Here is a 23,882-nt window from a genome sequence, read left to right as displayed (position 1 = left end):
TTTCCCTGTGGATGTCTGTCAGCCTGAGTCTGTAATACAGCAGGTTTAACCATAATATATGCTGCTGCATTTCAGATTTTCTTCCAGTTTTATGTACAAAAATGTTAAATAATGATACAAAATATATTAAAAACTTATGCCTTATTGCATTCAAGGGATATTTAATTTATTTTAAAAAGTTTCAAAAGTTATCGCTACTCTTCAGTTTATTTTTTATTTTTATTTTGTTATGTATTATACTATTTTTATTACTTTTGTAATTATTTGTTTTTCATTATTTGGTTTCATTATTATTTGCATAGTTAATTTCATTTATTTTCTCACACACACACACACACACACACACACACACACACACATTAATTAATTTTATTGAATTTAAGTTTTAGTTGTTTAATTTACTATTTGTTTTTAAGAATTCATAAACTTTTGTTTGTTTTATGATTTTTATTTTATCTCCTAGTATTGTACTTTGGTTTAACACTGTTCCGTGTGGATCTGTATAATGTATTAGTATTTACTTTTTATTCATATTGCCTTATTTAGTTTATATTTTAAAGCTACGTCATTCGCCACATGCTCCAGGACAAGGCGTGATTTAATTTTCTGCTAATTACTGGGGTTTGCCTGATCAATGACTTGCTCCAGATGCTGTCTACAGAGTTGAACTTGTATTTAATGTGTGATTCCTTCTGTAGTTCAGCTTTAGTTTCAGCCTGTGTGTATTTGTGTGTGCACGCTGTCTGACAGCTATATAGCATGCTGCAGAGTGCCAAGTAAAGCCATGCATAGTTTAAAAATACAAAATGCTGTACACTCTCCAAGATAAATCGGTATTGAATTCCATCTTTCTGCTGCTCCAACTGAAAAGGCAGATTGTCCAAAAACTGTTTTCTTATATTTAGTCAAACAATCAACTGATGACATAATCTGCCTAATATTGACCTTACAGAAAGTCACACCTTGTGCAAGATCATGAAGTAGTTAATACATACATCAAAGACACGTGCAAAAAAAACTAATATTGCAGTGATGATAACGCCATGGCTTTATAAATAGTATAAACTGGTTTTAACATAGTTATACTTGTGTGGGACCAACTTGTAGAACAATAAGAGAAAATTAGAGAGAACCATTGAATGCATAAAGAATTTAGAAGCACTCATGAGCTCTGTTGATTAGGATGAACTCTCTAACCTGTGCGGCTCTGTGTCCCGCAGACAGCTGAACGCCGCAGAGCCGTCCTGTCGGCTGCAGGACAGAGGACCGGACAGAGGACAGGACAAGCTGAAGGACGGAGGTCTGCAGCCCAGCGTGTCTAAAGAGGACTACATGAAGATGATGCTGTCTGAAAGCCCTCCTGGAGAGAGCGGCCACAGGAAGGTACAGAGGAGTCTTATATCACACATACTGAGCTCATCTTCACTACATACAGATACTGTGGTCATATCAAACATACTGTGGTAATAAATAGTACTTCATCAGTCTGAATGCATGGTGTGAACGGTAAGTAAGTGGTAAGTGCTTTTAGACAAGGTTCTATGATAAAACCATGTTTTTTGGACATGATACTGTGCTAATATCATGTTTTTGTGCCATGTTTCTTAGAGCAATAATATACATTTTTTATATGTGGTAATACACTGAAGGCTTCTGGCATGTACCATGGTAATACCGTATTGTTTTAGATATTTATTTTGTCAGTACTGTGTTTTTTAGCATATACCATGGTAATACCATGTTTTTTTGTGGGGGATTCAATGTGTACCATGGTAATACCATGTTTTTGTATGTACTGTATGATGGTAAAACAGTTTGTTAGACAAGCTCCATGGAAAAAAAAATGGATAGATAATAGTAGATATATGTAAATGTATAGATGTGTATCTTAATAGTCTTATGCGTACAATAGTAACACCATATTTTTGCCATGGCATGTTTTTAGACATTATGTTAGAATGTGCTTTAAAACATGATGCCATGAAAATGCCATGTTTTGTAGACAACTACGATATGATAATACCAGATTCTTATGTACTTTGATAGTATGTTTTTAGTATGTCAATGACAAAATGTTTGTTTTTTTGTTGTTGTTTTTTTGGAGAATGGACAATAGTACTACCTATTATAGTAGTAATATGTTTTTTTTTTTTTTTTGGAGTCATACGATGGTTAAACAGTATTAACGAAAAAGTCTGGTAATACCATAGTGATTTAGATAAGTACCTTGATAGTACTATGCTTTTAAATTGGCATGTTTTTTGTTTGCTCGTTTTTTATTTACCATGATAAATTTATGTTTGTTTTACACTAATACCATGGTTCACTGTGGTATACTGTTTTTATTTTATTAAATTAAAATTAAATTAAATTTATGCATTTAGCAGATGCTTTTATCCAAAGCGACTTACAGTGCATTCAGGCTATCAATTTTTACATATCATGTGTTCCCTGGGAATCGAACCCACAACCTTGCGCTTGATAAGCATTGCTCTACCAATTGAGCTACAGGAATACTTTTATTTTATTTTATACATTTACTATAGTAATACCATGTTTTTAATGCATGGCGTCATAAAATAATGTTAGTACATTTTTGACACCGTAATAGTACCATAGCAATGTTTAGTTTAATACCATGGTTTAAAAGTAATACTTTAATTTTACTGTTTTTAAAATATTTCCAATGATAATACCATATTGGCATATTGACATAAAGTAGTAATAATGTTTTTTATTGCAATTTTTGGACATGTACCATCAAAGTGCCAGGTTGTTTTGGTAGTACCATGTAAGTATATTAATTTTACATGCACTTTCTGTTATAAACATTGCTTTTCCATTAGCTGTGATCAGTCTGTGAATGCAGTCTCAGTCAGTGCTGATAACCTCTGCGTGTGAAGTGAACGAGGGTGTGTGTGTGGTGTGTGTGTGTGTGCGTGTGTGTGTGTGTGTTATTAGCCAGAGACATGATATAACGCTCGTCTGGGTCCGGACAGATTCTGTTTGGCTGATCTGATTGCCGAGCTCTCGCTGCGTCTGCTTTCTGTTCTAGTTGTGGATTAACTGGAGGAAGTTGTTGGAGGAGCGTCTGTTTCTATAAAGTCTCCTGTGCTCCTGGAGACTGTCTTAATTGCGTTAGGAGTTCCCGCGTCTCTACTACCACCCATTATCTGCCGGGAAGGGCCGGAGTAGATGCACAATGCCCTATTTTTAGCGGTCTGTGTGGCGTTGTCTTGCTCTCAGAGTCAGACGGGTCTTTGTGCTTCAGACCGTCCCGTCCAGCTCAGCTGACAGCATAATATCATAAACCTTACACCTCAGGCGCTGACAGCCGTCTGTGTTTCCTGTGCTTACACCTCAGCTGTCTGAGCATCTGCACTTCTGTACCATCTCGCTAGGCTGTTGCAATGCGGTTGCTAAAGTGGTTTCTTACTGGCTCCCTGAAGTCTCTGATATTCTGATGTCCGGTCTCTCATTTAATGCTTTTTATTTGTCCTGCAATATTATCAATTCATTTTAAATGCAAATTTTAGATGCATTTAAAAATGCAAACATATTTCATGTAGTCTGTGAATTGATAGTTGTCATAACTATACATAATGATTATTAATAATTATAAATGTTAATATTAATATTATGCATGAATATTATTTTATTTTCATTAATAATAATTCATGCGATTCTAAAAATGTGCAAGTACAAATAATTAATTTGAAAATAAAAAAAATCAAATTTAAATGCTTAGTAAAAAATATATATATTTTGTTTATCTGCATGCTGTGTGATTGTTAAAAGATATTTTAGTATTTTTAATATACTATTATATTTGTATTTAAAAATATAGTTTATTTATTTATTTAAAATATTAAGAATTTAAATTAGCTTTTATTATTATGTGAAAAATGTATGATTTTGTTGTGTATTTTTACTAAATCTGTTTTTGGTTTATTTTTATATTTTAGTTCATTTTTATTTCAATTAACAAAAATGTTTATAATCATTTATTTAGTTAACAAAATGTATTGTTAAATATTAACTTAATATTATTCTTCAAGTAAATATTTTAGTTCTAAGGGATTCAACTGCATTGCTATACACCATTCAATAACATTTTTCAAAAAAAAAAAATATATATATATATATTATATATATATTGTTATTATTATTATAAAATTAGGTTTTTATATATTTACATTAGGCATTTTTGGCATAAAATAAAAATCTATAATTTTGACCCATACAATGAATTTTTGAGAGAGAACTCAAGACTGCTTTTGTGCTCCAGCTTCACATATCAGAATGTATTATTATGTAATATAAGATAAGTTTGTTTATAGTGTACATAGAAAAGGAGTTGTTTCTGGACCATCACAGATTTTTTTTTTAACCATTAAAGGAGTAACCCAAGAAACCAGAGACCCGGATATCAGATAATTGACCAGAATATCAAAGCATAAAAAAAGAAGAAAGAACAGACCAGACCAGCTCGAGGACCAGACCAGATCTAGTCTTATAAAGTTGCATGTGTGCAAGAAGCCAGAGAGCGAGAGCGAGCTCACTGAGGCTGGTTCGTGGTTGAGCGATGGGATTTGAGTGGGATCCTGGTCTAAAGGAAGTGAAAACAGAGGGTTGCTTTGAGCCCGGAGGCGTTTAGCTCGGCTGAATCCCGTGAGCCTGCAGTGATGGCAATTCAACAAACTGATGTTTTTGATCATGTTTCAAATAGTGGAAGACGTATTGTGTGCTATAAATAAAATGAGCAGGATCAAGCAGCTCCGTCTGGGAATGAACCAACTTCCTCTGGCTCACGCTCTGAATGGAAAACATATACAATGTATCTGAATAGCTTTGGCACAGTTTAGCTCATGGGCACGTTTTTAACTTTGTCCTTATGCCCTTTGAGAGATATTTTTGATAAGACTTTAAGTCTGTTCAAAACATGGTGAGCTCCTTATCTAGACGCCAACTTAAGGCAGTGTGTAATTAAGATTTTTAAATGTTTTAAATCAAGTCTATTATGCTCCCCAAGGGTGTGTTTATTTGTTAAAATACAGTAAAATTGTGAAATATTGCTCAAGTTGAAAACAGTTGTGCTGTTTCATATTAATGCTGAAACTGTGATGCATTTCATTTTTCAAGATTATTTGATGAATAGAAAGTTTAACAGCATTTATTTGAAATAGTCTTTAATAACATTAGAAAAGCCTTAACTGTAACTTTTGATCTTTTTAATGTATATTAACTGCAAAAACTGCAAACTTCTGAACCAGAGTGTACAATGTTTTACGGGAAAAAAAAATAGAATAAAATAAAAATAAAACTTTTGCCAACAAGTTTTAATGCTTTTAATGCTAATGTTGGTTTTGTAACATGTAAGGCCATTAAAAATCAGTTGTGAGTGTGCTTCATGTGAAAAGTTTTATTTGTATTGTGCCTTTACTTATGTTAAGTATGCTTATGTAAACCATTCAGATAATTAATTTAAGATGCTCATATTGTAGATAATAGTTTCAATTCAACACTTTTAAGTTTAGATTTCTGCATTTGGCAGATGCTTTGATCTTACACTGTATTTATTTGATCAGTTCATGCATTCCCTGGGAATGAAACCCACGACCTTGGCATTGCTAGTGCCGTGCTTTTCTGTTTTCAGCTACACGAACACTTGGACAAGCACATGCCTTCAGATGGACTTGCTAGTATGTGCTGGATATTGAACATGTGACTCTGTCTGATGCACACTTCCCCCTCTCATCCAGCTGACTAAATACGGCTCTGCTTTAGTCACAAGCGGAAGAACAGCAACTCTCTGTCTCTTCCTCAAGCAGTGCAGATAAAGAGCAGGCTTTATTTATAACACCCTGCTGTTTAACGACACAAGACTGTGAGGATTTTCCATTCATTCAGTCCAAAACAAACCTACTAACTTCGTCCTGCGGGGAAAGATAGGAAATCCCTGGGATTATTATTCTGGGACTTTGATTGCACATTTATGTCTATGTGTTTGATTAGCAATCAAATAAACTAAAATGTAGATTTTTCTGGTGTTAAAGGGATACTCCATCCCAAAATGAAAATGTTGTCATAAATCACTTACCCCCATGTCGTTACAAAACCGTAAAAGCTTTGTTCGTCTTCAGAACACAGTTTAAGATATTTTGGATATAAACCGGAAGGCTTGTGACTGTCCCATTGACTGCCAAGTAAATAACAGTGTCAAGGTCCAGAAACGAATGAAAAACATCGTCAGGATACTCCATGTGCCATCAGTGGTTCAACAGTAACGTTACGAAGCGTCCAGAGTACTTTTCATACACAAAGAAATAAAGATAACGACTTTATTCAACAATTCCTCTCCTGTGTGTCTCTCCGAATCAACGTAGCACCATTTTGGCAAAATCTACGCTCCATGCACGCTCTTCTGTGTCAGCAGCGCCACAAGGATACTTTTTTAACGTATAGTTAAGCTTTGGTTTGAAAGCAAACAATGCATCAGCGCAGCACAGAGCGTACGCCATCTGTGTACAGCTCAGATTTGCCAAAATTGCGCTACGTTGATTCGGAGAGATGCAGAGGAGAGGAATTGTTGAATAAAGTCGTTTTCTTTGTTTTCTCTGTGGACAACAATGACTTTCTTACTTTTATGGACCTTGACACTATTATTTACTTGGCAGCCTATGGGACAGTCTCAAGGTTTTCATCCAAAATATCTGAAGACAAACAAAGCTTTTACTGATTTGGAACGACATGGGAGTAAGTGATTAATAACAACATTTTCATTTCTTGGTGGAGTAAATCAAGTGGATTATCTGTGATTGACGTTGTTTGTTTCCTGTCAGGCATCTGCGGCGGGCAGCATGTCCCCGCGGCGGTCGCTGTACCGGACTCTCTCAGACGAGAGCGTGTGCAGTAACAGAAAGGGATCGTCCTATGCCAGCTCACGGAGCTCCATGCTGGACCAAGCACTGCCCAACGACATCTTATTCAGCAGCACTCCACCCTACCACTGCACCCTACCACCCCGCATCAGCCTCAGCCAGCCCACATCCAACCTCAAGAGTGAGTCAGTCAGTCTATCTGTCTATCTGTCTATCTGTCTATCTATCTATCTATCTATCTATCTATCTATCTATCTATCTATCTATCTATCTATCTATCTATCTATCTATCTATCATGGCCAAAAGTATTGGCACCCTTGGTAAATATGATCAAAGAAGGCTGTGAAAATTAATCTGCATTGTTAATAATTTTGATCTTTTATTAAAAAAATTCACAAAAATGTATCCTTTCATTGGATAATAAGAATTTAAAATTGGTGGAAATATCATAATGAAATAAAGGTTTTTCTCAAATACTCGTTGGACACAAATATTGGCACCCTTAGAAATTCTTATGAGTAAAATATCTCTGAAGTATATTCCCATTCATATTCACAATTCTGAGCATCCCAGCATGATTATAAACATGAAATTATCTAGCCATGGCTTCCTGTTTCTCAGAAATATAAAGAGGAGGGAAAAACAAAGCCCAAATTCCCTTAATCATCCATCAATATCAAAAAAACCAAAGAATATATTTCTGATGTGCAGCAAAAGATAATTGAGTTTCACAAATTAGTGAAGTGGCTTTAAGAGCTAGAGCAGTGAAAATTCCCATTTCCAGGGCAATAATTAAGAATTTCCAATCAACATAAAATGTTATGAATCTGCCTGGAAGAGGACGTGTGTCTATATCGTCCTAATGCATGGTGAGAAGGAGAGTTTGAGTGGCTAAAGACTCTCCAAGGATCACAGCTGGAGAACTGCAGAAAATAGTTTAGTCTCTGGCTCAGAAAACCATTTAAAAAATTGTCAAACAGCACCTACGTCACCACATGTTGTTTGGGAGGGTTTCGAGAAAGATTGTCCTAGCTCATCCAAAAACAAACCAAAGCATATTCAGTTATCAGACATGACTGGAACTGTAAATTGGACTGGCTTCTATGATCAGATGAAACTAAAATTGAGCTTTTTAGCAGCAAACACTCAATATGGGTTTGGTGAAAACAGGGATAAAAAGTAACCCATGTGTACAATGAAATATACTGCTGTATTTTTGATGTTGGGGGCCTATATCAAATACCAACAGATAAAAAATCAAAACGTTATTGACTCTGTTAGAAATCTTATAATGGGCCATGTTTGGATCTTCCAAACTGTACAATAATCCAAACACAAACCTCAAAAACAACACAGAAATGGGTCAGTAAGCACAAAACCAGGCTTCTGCTATAGCCCTTCCAGTCCTCTGACCTGAACCCTACAGAAAATGAGAGGAGTGAACTGAAGAGGAGAATCTGAAGGGTCTGGAGTGATTCTGGAAGAAGGAATGGTCTCTGATCTCTTGTGAGGTGTTCTCTAACCTCATCAGGCATTATAGGATAATGGATAATGGATTTTTTTTAGATCTGTTAAACTGGCAAATGGAGGTTTCAAAAAGTATTGAATATAAGGATGCCGTTTATTGTGGTCAGTGTGTATTAGAGAAAAACATTTATTTCTTAATGATATCTCCCCCCATTTTAAATTCTTATTATCCAATGAAAGGATACATTTTTGTGAATTTTTTAAATAAAAGACCAAAAAGATTAACAAAGCAGATGAATTTTCAAAGCCTTCTTTGATCATATTTACCAAGGGTGCCAATACTTTTGGCCATGACGCTATCTGTATGTATGTATCTATCTATCTATCTATCTATCTATCTATCTATCTATCTATCTATCTGTGTGTCTGTCATTCTATCGTTATATCTATCATTCTGTCATTTTTTCTGTCTATCATTCTATCGTTTTTTATCCATCCATCCATCTGTATTATCAGTTCAAAGGTTGCCCAGCTATGTGTTTTATACAATAACTGTTTGTTTTTACCTTCTCTGAGTAAATCCATCAAGCTTTCAAACTTCAAGCTTTTCAAAGTAATTTTAAAGTTCCAGATTGCGCTTTGTATAATTAACATTTATGTCGTTTTTCTGGCCAAGCACAAAGCTCATCCAATATACTAAATGAAGTGGGAAATTATTTATTTTACATGTTCAGATCATGACATCCATCAGTCGCTGTATTACTTCTTTTGAGTTGAAGAAAAACCGTATAGGTTTGAAACCACATGCTGGAGAGTAATTGCTGTTAGAGTTTAGTTCATATGAAGAGCAGCATGCATTAGCAGCAGCAGCTGTCGTCTGTAAACGCTCTCGTCACATTCAGTGCGTTTCGGCCTCATGCAGTCACACAAACAGGAGGATTTCTGTCCAGAGAGGCGCTTACACCTCCATCAGGAACGTGTGTGACACACAACGCTGCATGACTCCTTTTATATGGCGTCCTTAATTAAAAAGCAGGATGAAGAAAATGTCATGGCTAAAGAGCACAGAGAAGACACCTGTCACAGCCACTTCCCCTCACAGCTGTCAGGATCTGTGTTTTTATTGCTGATGGGAACGCAGTTTGGAAACTTAAGCCACACTTACAGTTGGGTCCGTATGTGTATATATATGTATATGTATGGACACAGGCACAATTTTTATTATTTTAGCTGCTGACCAAAACATATTCAAGTTACAGTTATATAATGGATATGGGCTGAAAGTGCACACTATGAGATTTAATTTGAGGACATTCTCATCACAATTGAATTGAAGCTTAAAGTGTGCACTTCGGTCTCATCTTGATTCTGTTCTGGTGGCATACAGAGCCGAAATTTTTTAAACTGTGTCAGTGTCCAAATACAGTATGTATGGACCTGTCTTAATGTCATTGTTTGGATAACAACATTTCTAAATATAAATCTGCAACTACTGATATGCTGCTGGATTCTTTTCTGTTTTTCTGAACAAACTGTTCATATCTGTGTTTTGCTTGATTTTTTTGTGAATGTGTGTAGTCAGTTGCATTTTCAGCATTGCCACGAGGAAAACATATTGTGTACATTGACCTAAACAATCATCTAGTACTGTATTTCATGTCAACTTAAACTGTTGACATGTTTATTGCAACTAATAATGACAGAATAGCACATCTGGATACATGCCGCAGATGTTGTTTTATTAAAAACTAACCAACTCCTGTTGTTTTACTTCAGATTTTCAGAAGATTTTCATTGAAATTTGTGTTTTTTGCTAAAAAAAAATTTAATGAATGAAACTTAGTTTGATATTTTGTGGTATTATGCAATATTATTTATATAAATATTTTATAAATATTATATGTTAGTATATATTGTTATATAAATAATAATAATAATAATTATTATTATTATAAATCTAAAATAAAAATATATTTTATTGAGAAGAGGAAACATTTTAACAGTAATAGAAATATAAATAATGTTTATTATCTGGTTTTTAAGGTTGACTTAAGTCTCTAAAAATACTTTTTATCTTCGTTTTAAATTGCATTGTTAATTAAAATTTAACAGGCCTCTTTTTTCCAAATGTTTTGCATGAAAATTATATTATTATTCTTATTTAGTTATTTTGTGGTCTAGTGCAATAGCATTTATTATTGTTATTTATTATGATGATGATTGTTTCATTTGTTATTTTTTTATGTAAAATATATTTATATTTTTCTATTGAATTTATTTAAATGTAATATTAATCATTTAAATTACTTGTTTTATTTTTTATATAATTGTATTAATTAAATATTGTGTTATTATAAATTTGTTAATAATAATAGTAGTAGTAGTAGGAAACAATAATATAAATATTACAATTAATTTTAATTATAATAACATTTGTTATCAGATTAAATGTGGCTTAATTCTCCAAATATGGTTCAGGTCTACAGTAAGTACCTTAATTTAAAATATTCACAGGTTGTCTGTTGTGGGGTAAAGCTTCTTCAGATGAAAGTAAAATATGTGACACATAAAGACAACAACTAACACAAACAATCATATCCCATTTGGTTTCAAGGATGTGTAATATGAACACATTTAGCAGTTTTAATCCGAGAGCTGATTCTTTTATAGCTGGTTTTCGAGTGGCCCGAGGAGGCTGATTGCTGTCACGTGTAATACATTTCTGATTGTTTCGACAGATAGCAGTTTGCTGATTTTCTTCCCTCGCCCTGCTCATCTAGTGAATTCTCTAATTTGACAGATTGTGTCCCTCTGAGGCTCAGATGTAGAGAGAGAGAGAGGCACATTTACCTCCAGTGTTTTCCCTCGCATCATTCTCAGAGCCAGTTCTTTGTGAGATGGAAATGTTTATGTCATATCCTGTCTATCAGACGAGAGAGAGATGCACAATGAGAGGTTTGGACGCATGCAATTGATTGAAAAATGAGGCCATGTTTAGGAGCCTGAACCCAAACGTGACGGCGTTTATACTTCATCTGCTGACGGGACGGCTGTCCAACATCGTGCATGTGCAGAAAATGACTTTTTTGGTTTTTGAAGCCTAACAATCGTCTGTTTCGGTCATCCTTTGAATGCATGGTGTGGCTTCAGAGTTCTTCCAAATGCAAACAGCACACTTAGAATAAGCTCCAGACTTTTACCTGATTAATTGATGTAGAAATAACAAAGGAATAGCCAAGATCTGTGCATAAAACAGCTTTTGAGTCAACTCTCCAGTTACTAATGCATATTAAAGGTACATATTAAAGAGCTGTTTTCGTTCACCGTTCCTCCAATTTTTAATTAAAGCTCAAAATTAAATTAAAGCTCATAGAGTGCATTTAAGCCTATATTCATGATATAACTATAACTTGAATATATTTTGTTCAGCAGCTAAAATAAAATAAAATTGTTTATGTTTCCAAATGGACCTGACGGAGATCTTTATAAATATTTGGAAAAATTATAAATAATATAAAACATATCTATATTATTATACACTATATATATATATATATATATATATATATATATATATATATATATATATATATATATATATATACTATGTCCTATAATTTTATCTAATAATAATAATAATGTGATAATTTTGTTCATAACAATATAAATTATTATAATACTAAAATATGTGCAATAATTAAGTACATAACATAATTTTCTAAATGTATATTTTAAATGTGTACATTTATTTATATATTCATAAAACATTTTGGGGGTCAGCGTGATTTCTTTTAAATAAATTAATACTTTTATTGAGCTAGGATGCATTAAATTGATCAAAAGTGACAGTAAAGGTGTTTATAATGTTACAAAAGATTTCTACTTCGATTAAATGCTGATCTTTTGAACTTTTTATTAATCGAAGAATCCTGAAAAATAAAATGCATCACAGTTTCCACAGAAATATTGTGCAGCAAAACTGTGTTCAACACTGATAATAATCAGAAATATTTCTTGTGCAGCAAATCAGGATATTATTCTGATTTCTGACAGTGGAGACTGGAGGAATGATGCTGAAAATACATGAATAAATTAAATTTGACTATATATGCACATAGTAACCAGGTATTTTAAACTTTTTTTATAACATTTGACCATTTCATGATCATATAAATGCAGCCTCTGTGAGCAGAAGAGATGATGTTTGTAATGTTGTGGGTTAGTCTCTCACATATTTTCTCCTAGAGAGCAGATCTTAGATGAATGCTGTGATCTTGCTCTCTTTCTGCTGTCTATTGTGTTGAAGGATGAAGTCTTTGAGATCTTGTAAAAGGAACCATTATGTGTTGAAGGCGTCAGGTGAGCGTTTTAACCTCTCTTCCTCCCACTGCCTTCATTAGAGAGCTCCTGACCTCCGACAGAAGGACTGTGTCTGTGTTTGTGCTGTCTGTAGAAGCCCAGGGGAAGCTCAGCGGTCTCTGATCTCTCTCTCTGTCTCTGTCTCTCTCCAGATGACTTCTGGTTCTCTGACGGCTCGCTCGCCGACCGCTCAAAGTTCAGCGACCCGGGTCTCATGCCTCTGCCGGACACCGCCACGGGTCTGGACTGGTCTCACCTCGTGGACGCCGCCAGAGCCTTTGAAGGTGTGTGCAGAAGCGCTGAAATGCAGCGTAACCTTGAATTGCGTATAAAAATCCCATGCATTTGGATGACACCGTTTTAACACAAACTAACAAAACTTGATGCATATTCATCAGTCATGCATAAATGAAACAAATCAGATTGCTGTCATTGAGCTAATAAACTGAATGTGTTTTAAATACACAATAACCAGCTTTGTATATTGCATTTACTGAATATATATTGAATTTTACATGTTCCACAGCCATATTTTCACCATGTTCATACTTCTTAACTAAATAAATAAACAAAAAGCACATTGAATAGATGTGTGCTTATTCTAAGCAGTTTGAATAAATGCATTTTGAATAATGCATTAAAAGAAATGAGTGAAATAAAATCAAACCGATACAAATAATTGTTTGATATTTAATACTTTGAGGTCTAATGCAATATTATTATTATTTATTAATATTATGATTAAAGTTAATAAAAACAATAATGCTAACAAGTAGTAGTATTGTGTGATTATTATGAATTATAATAATTATTTATAATATATATCTGTAGTTACATATGTTATATAAAATATAGTTATATTATTCAGTATTAATCATGTATGTGTGTGTGTGTGTGTGTATAATTGTTAATGATTAGTTATTATTGTTGCATATTTATGCTGATCTGAAGCATATAGATGCAAATAATTAATAATGGCACTTAGTATGATATTTTGACTTCTAATGCAATAATTTTAATATTGTCTATTGATATTATTGTTTTTAATTGTATATGTAATGTATATTTATATTGTTATATTTATATAAATACATTGATATTTTAAGTATATAATTGCACAATAACAAGGTTTATATACAGTATCAAATTGTCTCATGCATTTGAATTAATTTGACATTGCTTGTTTCAGAGCTAGCCGTATTTTAACCATGTTCATACTTTTTATAAATGTAAATTGTTTTTACAATGAACATATTTTAATAAATGCATTGATGAATGTAGATGTAAATGCAATGAAAATAGCAACCTGGTTAATCTGTTAAAACAGAAATATTGGCTGCTTGGCCCGTTTCATTTATGAATTAAGTTTATTAGTTATTTATGCAGTTATTTATTACATCTATCGATGGACATTTCATATTTAAGTTACATGCATAAATCTTAAATTCAGGCCTAAATATCTGAGTGCATGTACTCTGAATCCACCTGCAATTAAACACTCAGTCGGCATGCTGGGTAATTTGTGCCGCACTCGTCCTCCTGTCTGCTCCTGTCCTTCTCTAAATGGATTAGTGAGAAGGCCATCATCATTTGCGTAATGGCTTCAGTCTTCTTTCAGTCATCCAAGCTGTTTTCACTGCTTTGTGTGCAGCTTTAGTGCTGCTTTTTTAAATGTTGCTCTTATTTTAAAGTGTTCGATGCTGTAGATTTTTTTCTCAGGAGGATCGATTTCATGAGATTTATGCTTAAATGGATTGTTTTAAACCTATATACTGTTACTATCTTCTCGTTGCACAACTGTCCTTTTTAGGTGAATCGTGAAATCAAGTCTAGGTTGTGTTTTACAATAAAATCAAAAGAGAAATTAAATTATAGATGTGAGATAACGCCTATTTTCTAGGACCATTAAGCTGTGTTGCTTTGTGATTTTCATTATTCTCATGCCAGTTAAACACAAGCCTTAAAGTATGCTTGCAATAAAAAAATGTCATTAATTTTTATTAGATTCTTATTTAAAGTTACACTTTAAAACAATTGTACACAATTTAATTCAAACAAAAAGATGGTGTGTATACTCACACACACACACACACACACACACACACATATATATATATATATATATATATATATATATATATATATACATAAACATATATTGATACATAATTGTGTGTGTGTGGGGGTGTGTTTTTTTTTTTTTTTAATGCTGAAATATGAGAGACTTCAACAATCAAATATATGCAATTCCTAACATTTCATATTGTTGCTAACTGGAATAGTTATGTATTAACTAAATGTTAAACATTTTTTATATAAAATATCAGCTTTATTTATTCTTGATTGGAATCTGTTGCATGCTGAGCATTAAGTCCCAGAATGCACGTCTGTTAATATGTGTGTAATTTCTAATGTAACGCTTCATCTTGATTTGTGTGAAGAAACAACACAACGTGCTGAAAGCTCTGGTCTTGTGTTGTTTTATTTGAGCTCTGAGCAGCCTCTAACAGAGAAACACAGAGCTCATATTGTCATGTTTTATGTTTGATCAGAAACACACATGCAGGGATGATCGTAAATTAAACTCTTTATGTTGTGCATCATTTCCACAGCAGCATCTGTTTCTCCATATGGTGTAATGAGAGTAAGTGCATTGATTTGAGAGATGCTACAAAACACTGTCTGTCATAAGGCCTTTCACCCATATGTCACATCTAAAAACACAGAGGGGACTGAGATTCAAACCCTTGATTGTTCAGAACATCTGCACAGTTGTCAAAGAATTGGTGTTTATATACAGTATACACTACATGTATATACACTAGATGTGCATACATACTGTATAATGCAGAATATATAGCATGGTATTAAGAATTTGGAAGGCAAATGTGCTAATAATAATGCAAACATTTCTATTTTCTTACTAAATAACATCTAAAAGATTTTTACATTATGGTAATGAGATTTTTTCATTTATTTATTTTTTTTAGATGCAAGTGCAAAATATATGCATTGTATTTTTTGCGTTATGGTAATGAGAATTTGTAGGGGACATGTGCTTGTGATAATAACAACAATCTATTAAATGCAAATGCTTTTTCTATTATCATTATTATTATTATTATATTTCATATAAATGTATACTAGTACTGAGAGTGCATTTGATGGCTTATTTTGGATTCTTTTTTTGTGTATTAGGAATACTGTTCGCGCTTTGGCAAATTTTTTTGTTCCTCTTTTTTAAGTCACTTTGGATAAAAGAATCTACTAAATTTGTAAATGGCAATTGTGCTGGGTAGCCCCGCCCACAAAGGCCTCTCATTGGTCCAAAATTCAGTTGCACATAACTATGCATTAACAATTAAATGACCCTGGAACACAAAACCAGTCAAAAGGGACATTATTTTGAAATTGAGATGTGCATGTCATCTGAAAGCTGAATAAATCATCTTTCCATTGATGTATGGTTTGTTAGGAGGACAGTATTTGTCTGAGATACAACTATTTGAAAATCTGGAATCTGAGGATGCAAAAAAATCATAATATTGAGAAAATCTCTTTTAAAGTTGTCCAAATGAATTCTTAGCAATGCATATTACTAATCAAAAATTAAGTTTTGATACGTTTACGGTAGGAAAATACCAAATATCTTAATCGAACATGATCTTTAATATCCTAATGATTATTGGCATAAAAGAAAAATCGATATTTTTTACCCATGCAATGTATTTTTGGGTATTGCTACCAATATACCCCAGAGACTCAAGACTGCTTTTGTGCTCCAGGGACACAAATGTTCTGATTAGATTATGGTGTGTCATTCATGCTTTTTAAATTTCATTGTGAACCAACCAATCACAAATCAAAATCACTTTCGGATTTGCTCTTTCACTCCATTACATGTGAACAAACTCTTCAAAACCTCATCGAAAGACGGTTTGAGAAACAAGTGTCTGGACTGAAGAGTCAGAGGCGTCCTCAGCTGACACTCAAACAAATGAGTCCATGAACTGTTAAAACCAGCCCAAACTGCTTCATAGACCATAAATACACTTTAAAGACTGATGCAATATTTGGAAACAAAGTTATAGTTTTAGAGGAGATGCTTGTCTCTGTGACCCAGAATAACACTGCATAAAAACACTGAGAGATAAGTTTAGCTCACAGCATATTTGCCCTCCATTTGCATCAGCGAGCATGAATGGAAGTCAACAAGAAGAAAAGAAGTGTTTAAACAAATGTTCATAAACACACTGTTTTATTGAGTAACTCCAGCTAAACACTCAACATGGGACTTGAGACGACCAATGTTTTTTAAGATACCTGCAATTCTTTAATGCAAGTTTCAAGACACATCTCACTCTTATCTGAGGCCAGCACAAATCCCATTTCTTTTAACAGTGAAGGGTTTCATCAGATGTGACTTGTGTCTGAAAGGCCTCATGACAATGTGAATACAGCCGAACTGTGTTTTATTGTGCCTCCCAAATCAACACACATTCCCCCTACAAAAAACAAAACAAAAAAACTATGCATTTAATTTTGCCAGAAATTTTATGTTTTCTTGATAAATTAAATGCATATGGATTTTTTTTTTTTTTTTACTTTTGCAGTAATGAGAGTTTGTAGCAGAAATGTGCTTATAATAAGAAGAATAATATGTGTCCCTGGACCACAAAACCAGTCATATGGGTCAATTTCTCGAAATTTAGATTTATGTGTCATCTGAAAGCAGAATAAATCATCTCTCCATTGATGTATGGTTTGTTAGGATCAGACAATATTTGAAAATCTGGAATCTGAGGATGCAAGAAAATATAAATACTGAGAAAATCTCCTTTAAAGTTGTACAAATGATGTTCTTAGCAATGCATATTACTAAACAAAACTGAAGTTTTGATATATTTACGGTTGCAAATTTACCAAATATCTTCATGGAACATGATCTTTACTTTATATCCTTATGATTTTTGGCTTAAAAGAAAAATCTATATTTTTGACCCATACAATGTATTTTTGGCTATTGCTACAAATATACCCCAGAGACTTCAAACTGCTTTTGTGCTCCAGGGACATATTAATGCAGACATAGTTTATTTTCTTTCAAAATTAAAATGCAAATTCATTTATTTATTTACATGTTTTGTGTTATAGTAATGAAAGCAAATGTAGAGCAAATGCACTACTGCTAATAATAATACAAAGATGTATATTTTTTTGCATTATGGTAATTATTATTTTTTTGGGGGGAGAAAATGTGCTTATTAAAATAATAAAAATACAAAATGTTCTCATTTTATTGCTAAATTAAATGCAAATGTATTTTGTTTTTATTTTGCATTATGATGAGAATTTGTAGCAGACGTTTGAAAATAATAACTATTAATTCAAAATAGTTAATTTGCTTGCTAAATTAAATCTAGATGCATTATTTCCTTTATTATTTTCTATTTATTTTTTTGCATTGATAATTAGTGGATGAAATTCGTTTAATTGTCATAATATTATTTGTAATACTACTTAATTCTTAACAAATCTATTAGGATTGATGAGAATGTGATTGTGAGAACTGATTGTTATTAACACATCATCACATGACTATATTTGATACTGCCATCAGATATGATTGAGTCTGAGCCTCAGCACTGAGTTTGCTGTGGTTTTGTTGTGTGTGTGTCCTGATCTGAGTGTGTCTGGTGTTTCTTTGTGTCCAGACCAGCGTGTAGCCTCGTTCTGCACCATGACGGACATGCAGAGAGCCGAAGCGCTGCAGATCTCACGTGAGCTCACCAGACGTGTGGCGGCCGCTGAAGGAGCCGCACTGGAGGCCGGGTGAGTTTATAACCCAACACACACACACACACAATCCACTGTGTGTTCATGCCCAGACTAACAGCTCTGTCTCGCTCCTCAGTGATACGTCTCCAGCCACGCTGACAGGCAAAGTCAATCAGCTGGAGGTCATCCTGAGACAGCTGCAGTACGACTTGAAGAAGGTAAACGATCCCGTCCTGAGGGAAAACCAGAGCCATGTTTTTTAGTTCTTTAGAAAACCTTTACATACTTTTATCCAAAGCTGTCCAGAGATTGAGTTGTGCAGCTCATTAGAGAATGTTAAAATGGTAAAAGAAATAATAGAATTTAAAATGCATTATAAAAAAAATACATTTTAATTTAATAAATAAAAATAGGTCGGTATTACCGCCTTCACAATATTACAGCATTTGACAATATTACCAGGGCTGGTTGAAATTAATTTAAAAATAAATAAATAATGAATTAAAGTGTAATAAAAATGACAGTATTGTCCGTTTCTAATTTGACAACATTATCACATTAACAAATATTAGGCTTTATAAATGGCTTATGAGGCTTATTAGGCAAATATAAGTAAAAAAAAAAAAAATTTGAACAATATTGAAAAAATAAATAATAAAAAATAAGATTAATAAAATAAAAAGAGGTAAGTTTTACCTCTTTCTAATTTGACATTACTGCTTTCACACTGTTACAGAATCGACAGCATTACTACTATTAAAATTTGTTTTTTTTTTTAAACAGAACAAAATAACATTAAATTTAATAAATACCAAAATGACAATATTACCACTTAATCTGACAAAATTAGACAATGTTACAGAATCTAAAAATACCACCACTTTCAAAAACAATTTCAAAAATTACAAAAATGTATAAATAATAAAAAAGAAAAAAAATTAAATTTAAAATAAAAAATACAGTATTTTTAGGTTCTTCTTTTTTACAATATAAACAGTTACAGATTTAACATTTAACAGTATTATCACTTTAAAAATAATTTAAAACATAAAAAAGAAACGTTTTATTTGTAAAAGTTTAATCACAATTATATTGACAGCCATAGTGTTTCTCTTCAAGTTAAAGGTGTGCAAGAAAATATAATAGAATCAAATTATTTATTAAAGACCAATTATTTTACACTGCATGTTTGTTTTTAATTAGTTTGTTTACTTGTTTACTCACACTATTCAAGGCTTATCCGAAGGCTGATATTTTGCATATAATGACAGCATATATTAAGCACCATAAAAGAGCTAGCTGACTATATTCTGAGGCCATTGTTTGACTTCTGTGCTCAGGAGAAGGAAGACAAGGCGATCCTGCAGGTGGAGGTGCATCACCTGCGGCAGGACAACATGCGTCTGCAGGAGGAGAGCCAGACGGCCGCTGCACAGCTCAGGAAGTTCACCCAGTGGTTCTTCCACACCATCGACAAGAAGCCTTGATGGAGACCGCTGGAGACGTTCAGGACCGCACACCATTGACCGTCACTAGCAAAGCCCGACTCCTACCGCAGTTCAGTCAGATGTAGAATGTAAGTATGTCCTGGACTGAAGAAACCACTTGTGTTGGTGCAGATGAGCAGCGGAGAAAACGGAGAATGTACTCGATTAGCAACTAAACGATGTTTCCGGAGGTGGATTGTGAATGTAACGCATCAAGACTTCATTCTCTGCCTCCGTTATTGAAAGGTGCAATCAAACGTTGGAGCTCAGAATCATTTCTGTCCACAATCATCAAGTTCTGGCAATAAGAGTCGTGGATTCTCTGAGCAAACACGATGTGAAGAGTTGGGGAAGCTGTAAATGTTGAGATTGTGCCTCAAAGAAAAGCCGAAATGAAGCAGGTGTGTGCAGCACCTGCCTCGTCTCGAATCCGCGATCACATGCCAAACTCTGTGTCCTTGTCTGTACAGAACCTCCAATCAAGTGTCTTGTATTTAACACTGTTATTTAAGCTTATTTCACCTTAATTAGTTTATTTTATTCAGATGAACGGCGTCTGGAGGGACGGCTGTGAGAAGGCCATACTGTGATGGACTGTGTCTGAAACACAGTTACACTGAGGATTTGTCTTTTTGTCCCTCATTGCAACATTTGGATGCTGCTAGATAACACTTTGTCGGTTTCTATGCTTTTACAAACGTGTTTCTCTGTAAATTTCATGTAAGATGGGAAATGTGGTTGCTTTTTTTTAATAAACGTAGTATGTAAAATAAATCTGATGCGTCATCTTAATATTTCAGGTCCTTGGAAAAAACATTTACATGTTTCTAAATGTGTGCACAATGATCATTACTTCTATTTTATTTCTTCCATTTTTTGCATTATGGCAATGAAATTTTTGTAGGCGAAGTTATATTTGTAATGCAAAAGTTCTTGCAAAATAAATCCAATATTATGTGCAATAATGTGCAAGGAGCAATAATAATAATGTAAAATAAAAGTCATTTTCTTGCAAAATTAGATGCAAATGCAAAATTACATTTTCACGTCCAGAAAGGTGCTTAATTTTCATTTAATAGTAGTAGAAGTAGTAATAATAATAATAATGCATAAACAAATAGTCTTTATTTTCTTGCAGGATAAGATGAAAATGCTAAATATTTTAATTTTATTACTTGAATTATGATAAAGTGAATTAGTTGAAGAAATGTGACGATACTACTACTTATAATAATAATAAGTCAAAAACAAATATTCCTTATTTTCTTGCTAAGATGTAAATGCACAATAATTTGTATATTTTGCATTATGGTAATGTGACGTTGTAGGGAAATGTGCTTAATTGTTTGGTGTGAGTTGAATGTCTGGTACTTTCTGAGCATCCTGAGATTTGATTGACTTTCTGATGACTCTGACATTTTCTCCAGTTCAGCACTGTCAGAGAATGATTGTTGCCGTGGGTTTTTGTTGCCATGGAAGCAGCAAATGGAGCCGAGGACTCTTCTGGGAATACCTGCCTTAGAATAAGTTCATATCTAATGGACACTTATCTGAGCATGCACAGGTGAGAGACAGAGAGGCTATTAAATGAATGTAGTTCCTTTTCCAAACCTTTCTAAAAACCAATAATTCACCGAAAAATTCCAATTCAGAATTTTGATTTCTAGGTGAATTGTTGCTTAAAAGAAACTGCTGTTGAAGCATCAAGCATGTTTTTTCTTTCTGTTTTTATATGTAAATTGTTAAAGCTTCAAAGAGGCCAAACTCATAAATTACATAATGATTAAAGAATCTACGTTCCATTTCCACGCACTGTAAATCCTAGCTGCCAGGAATCTCTTTTCAACATCAGAGACGACCGCAGGATTGAAGTGGTGCAAGACGGGGAGACGAGCAATCCAGGGAACAAAGCAATCCTTAAACCTTCCCAGTGGAGCCGTAGGAGGCCAGAATGACACGGATTCATGTAAACGCTCCTGTTCTCCATGTTACACTGTCACACTCTTGCACGCTGAAAAATGCTGAAGCCTCATTTACAGGCCACTATTTACACCGAGCCAGTCAGGAAGTGGAGATGTGACACACTGTAGCCCCTTTCACACTGCCATTCCGGCAAATACAGGGGTAAAGTGTTCCTGCAATTGTTCCCTGGTCACTAGATTTGGCACTTTCACACTGCCAGTGATGACCCGGTATATGTGCGTGCTTTCACACACAACCCTTGAAGATCCCGTAACGACACGTGACATCAGCGCGTGACGTGTAATGTACGAGTCGACAACGCTAGGCACTTTATACTTTCACTGAAGCAAGCAAACGATCTCGGCGTTAGCGCGGAAAGTGAGGAACTAACTGATCTCTGCTTCATTAGAGTTTGCACATGTGTTTTCATCGCGAACGTTGATCTTCCTTCAAAACAGCCGGTAACGCGCGTCATCACTTCGATATGGAATTAGATCTGGCTTTTGTTCACACAGCGCTCGTCCCGGGTCGAACCCCGCAATGTTACTAGGTCCCCGACCCGGGTTCAATTCGGTAATCAATTCCGGGACGTGGTTGCTTTCACACAGAAGGCGCCCCGGCAATGTTCCGGAAATATTGCGGGTCCGACGTGCAGTGTGAAAGGGGCTTGTGAGATGCAGGAAGTGCTGGTTGAGTCCCAGCTGACTGTGTTTGAGACGATATGTGACACACGGCTGATTCAACCGCTCGCAGCATTCACACACTCGCCCAAAACATCGGAATGTTGCAGGATATCTGCAAATTCCTGCCCTGAAAGAATCATGGAAATGTATGCAACTTTTTTGTTGAAGGTTTTCTAGTAATCTGCTAATTATAGTCCAATATATTTCTCTAGTATTATTTATAAACTAGCATTTATTAATATAAAAAAAATTAATTAATTCACAGTTTGTTTTTCATATAATATGTAGATTTCACTTTATTTCAACAGTTTTAGTTAACAGTAACTAATCTTTTCCATGCAATAAAAGGATTGTTTCCAAAAAGGAGAGAAAAAACAGTATATGTGAATTAACTTGTCAAGTAGAAACACAGGGTACAATCAAATAAATTTTAACTTTTTTGTCATTTAGATGACTGGAGAAAAAAATCCTCATTGTGCCAGTGATGTCATTAGTTCTTGCTGCATCTTAAACCAATAACAACAACACACGTTTGAATTTGTAGGAGCTATATTAAATGCACATTATAAAACCTTTCAAACTCCCAGAGCAGATGGATTTGTTCATTACAGACACACAGCCTTTGGTTTCAAAAGACATTAACTGATGAACTGTTGTGATGTTTTTATCATCTGTTTGGATTCTCATTCTGACAGCACCCATTCACTGCAGAGCATCCATTGATGAGACACTGATGCAATGCTACGTTTCTCCAAACCTGATGAAGAAACAACCTCATTTTGCATGGCCTGAGGGTGTGTATAATGTTCATTTTTGGGTAATTGTTGATTTAATCACCTCTGTCTGCTTTATTAAGATAAGAGAAAACAACAGATGTCTATCAAATAAGTGGAGTAATAGATGCTGCTTCTCTGACTGAAATATACATTTTTCAGAATGAGGATCAAATATTTCTTGATGAAAAGTTCGGGTGTGGTGCACAACTCCACCGCAAAGGATTGTGGGTAAGAAGTGTAACCCCTCTCACCCGCGTCCTCCCTGACGCGCCGAGCGGGTCTCCAGCATGGGAGGTGGGCGCACTAACAAGGAGGCTAAATGGCTACAGCCACTAACGTCTCTTGAGATCGGGGAGTGAGGTTTACCCGCACAGCACTTCTCGCTGGCCTCTGTTACACTCACCCCCATTCGGGTCACAGCACCCGAGGTTTACCTACCTCCGTTATAATCACCCCCCTAAACCTCACTCCCATCCGGGTCACGGCAC

At 34.4% G+C, this 23,882-nt stretch overlaps 1 protein-coding gene across 2 annotated transcripts in view; it reads left to right on the top strand.

Moving 5' to 3' along the window:
* Positions 1–20,747, top strand: part of LOC127970293 (signal-induced proliferation-associated 1-like protein 2) — a 106,929-nt gene extending 86,182 nt beyond the window's left edge. For both annotated transcript variants that reach the window (XM_052572779.1, XM_052572778.1), the window contains exons 15-20: positions 1,221–1,383; positions 6,843–7,062; positions 12,861–12,992; positions 18,423–18,540; positions 18,623–18,704; positions 19,827–20,747. In XM_052572779.1, the coding sequence (XP_052428739.1) occupies positions 1,221–1,383; positions 6,843–7,062; positions 12,861–12,992; positions 18,423–18,540; positions 18,623–18,704; positions 19,827–19,973 (862 nt within the window). In that variant the 3' untranslated portion in view covers positions 19,974–20,747. The remainder of the gene's footprint in view (positions 1–1,220; positions 1,384–6,842; positions 7,063–12,860; positions 12,993–18,422; positions 18,541–18,622; positions 18,705–19,826) is intronic.
* Positions 20,748–23,882: the final 3,135 nt, after the last annotated feature.

The sequence above is a fragment of the Carassius gibelio genome, chromosome B13, assembly GCF_023724105.1.
Source record: "Carassius gibelio isolate Cgi1373 ecotype wild population from Czech Republic chromosome B13, carGib1.2-hapl.c, whole genome shotgun sequence".
NCBI lineage: Eukaryota > Metazoa > Chordata > Actinopteri > Cypriniformes > Cyprinidae > Carassius > Carassius gibelio.
Note: the sequence above shows the minus strand (reverse complement) of the source record. Positions and strands in the feature narration are given on the sequence as shown.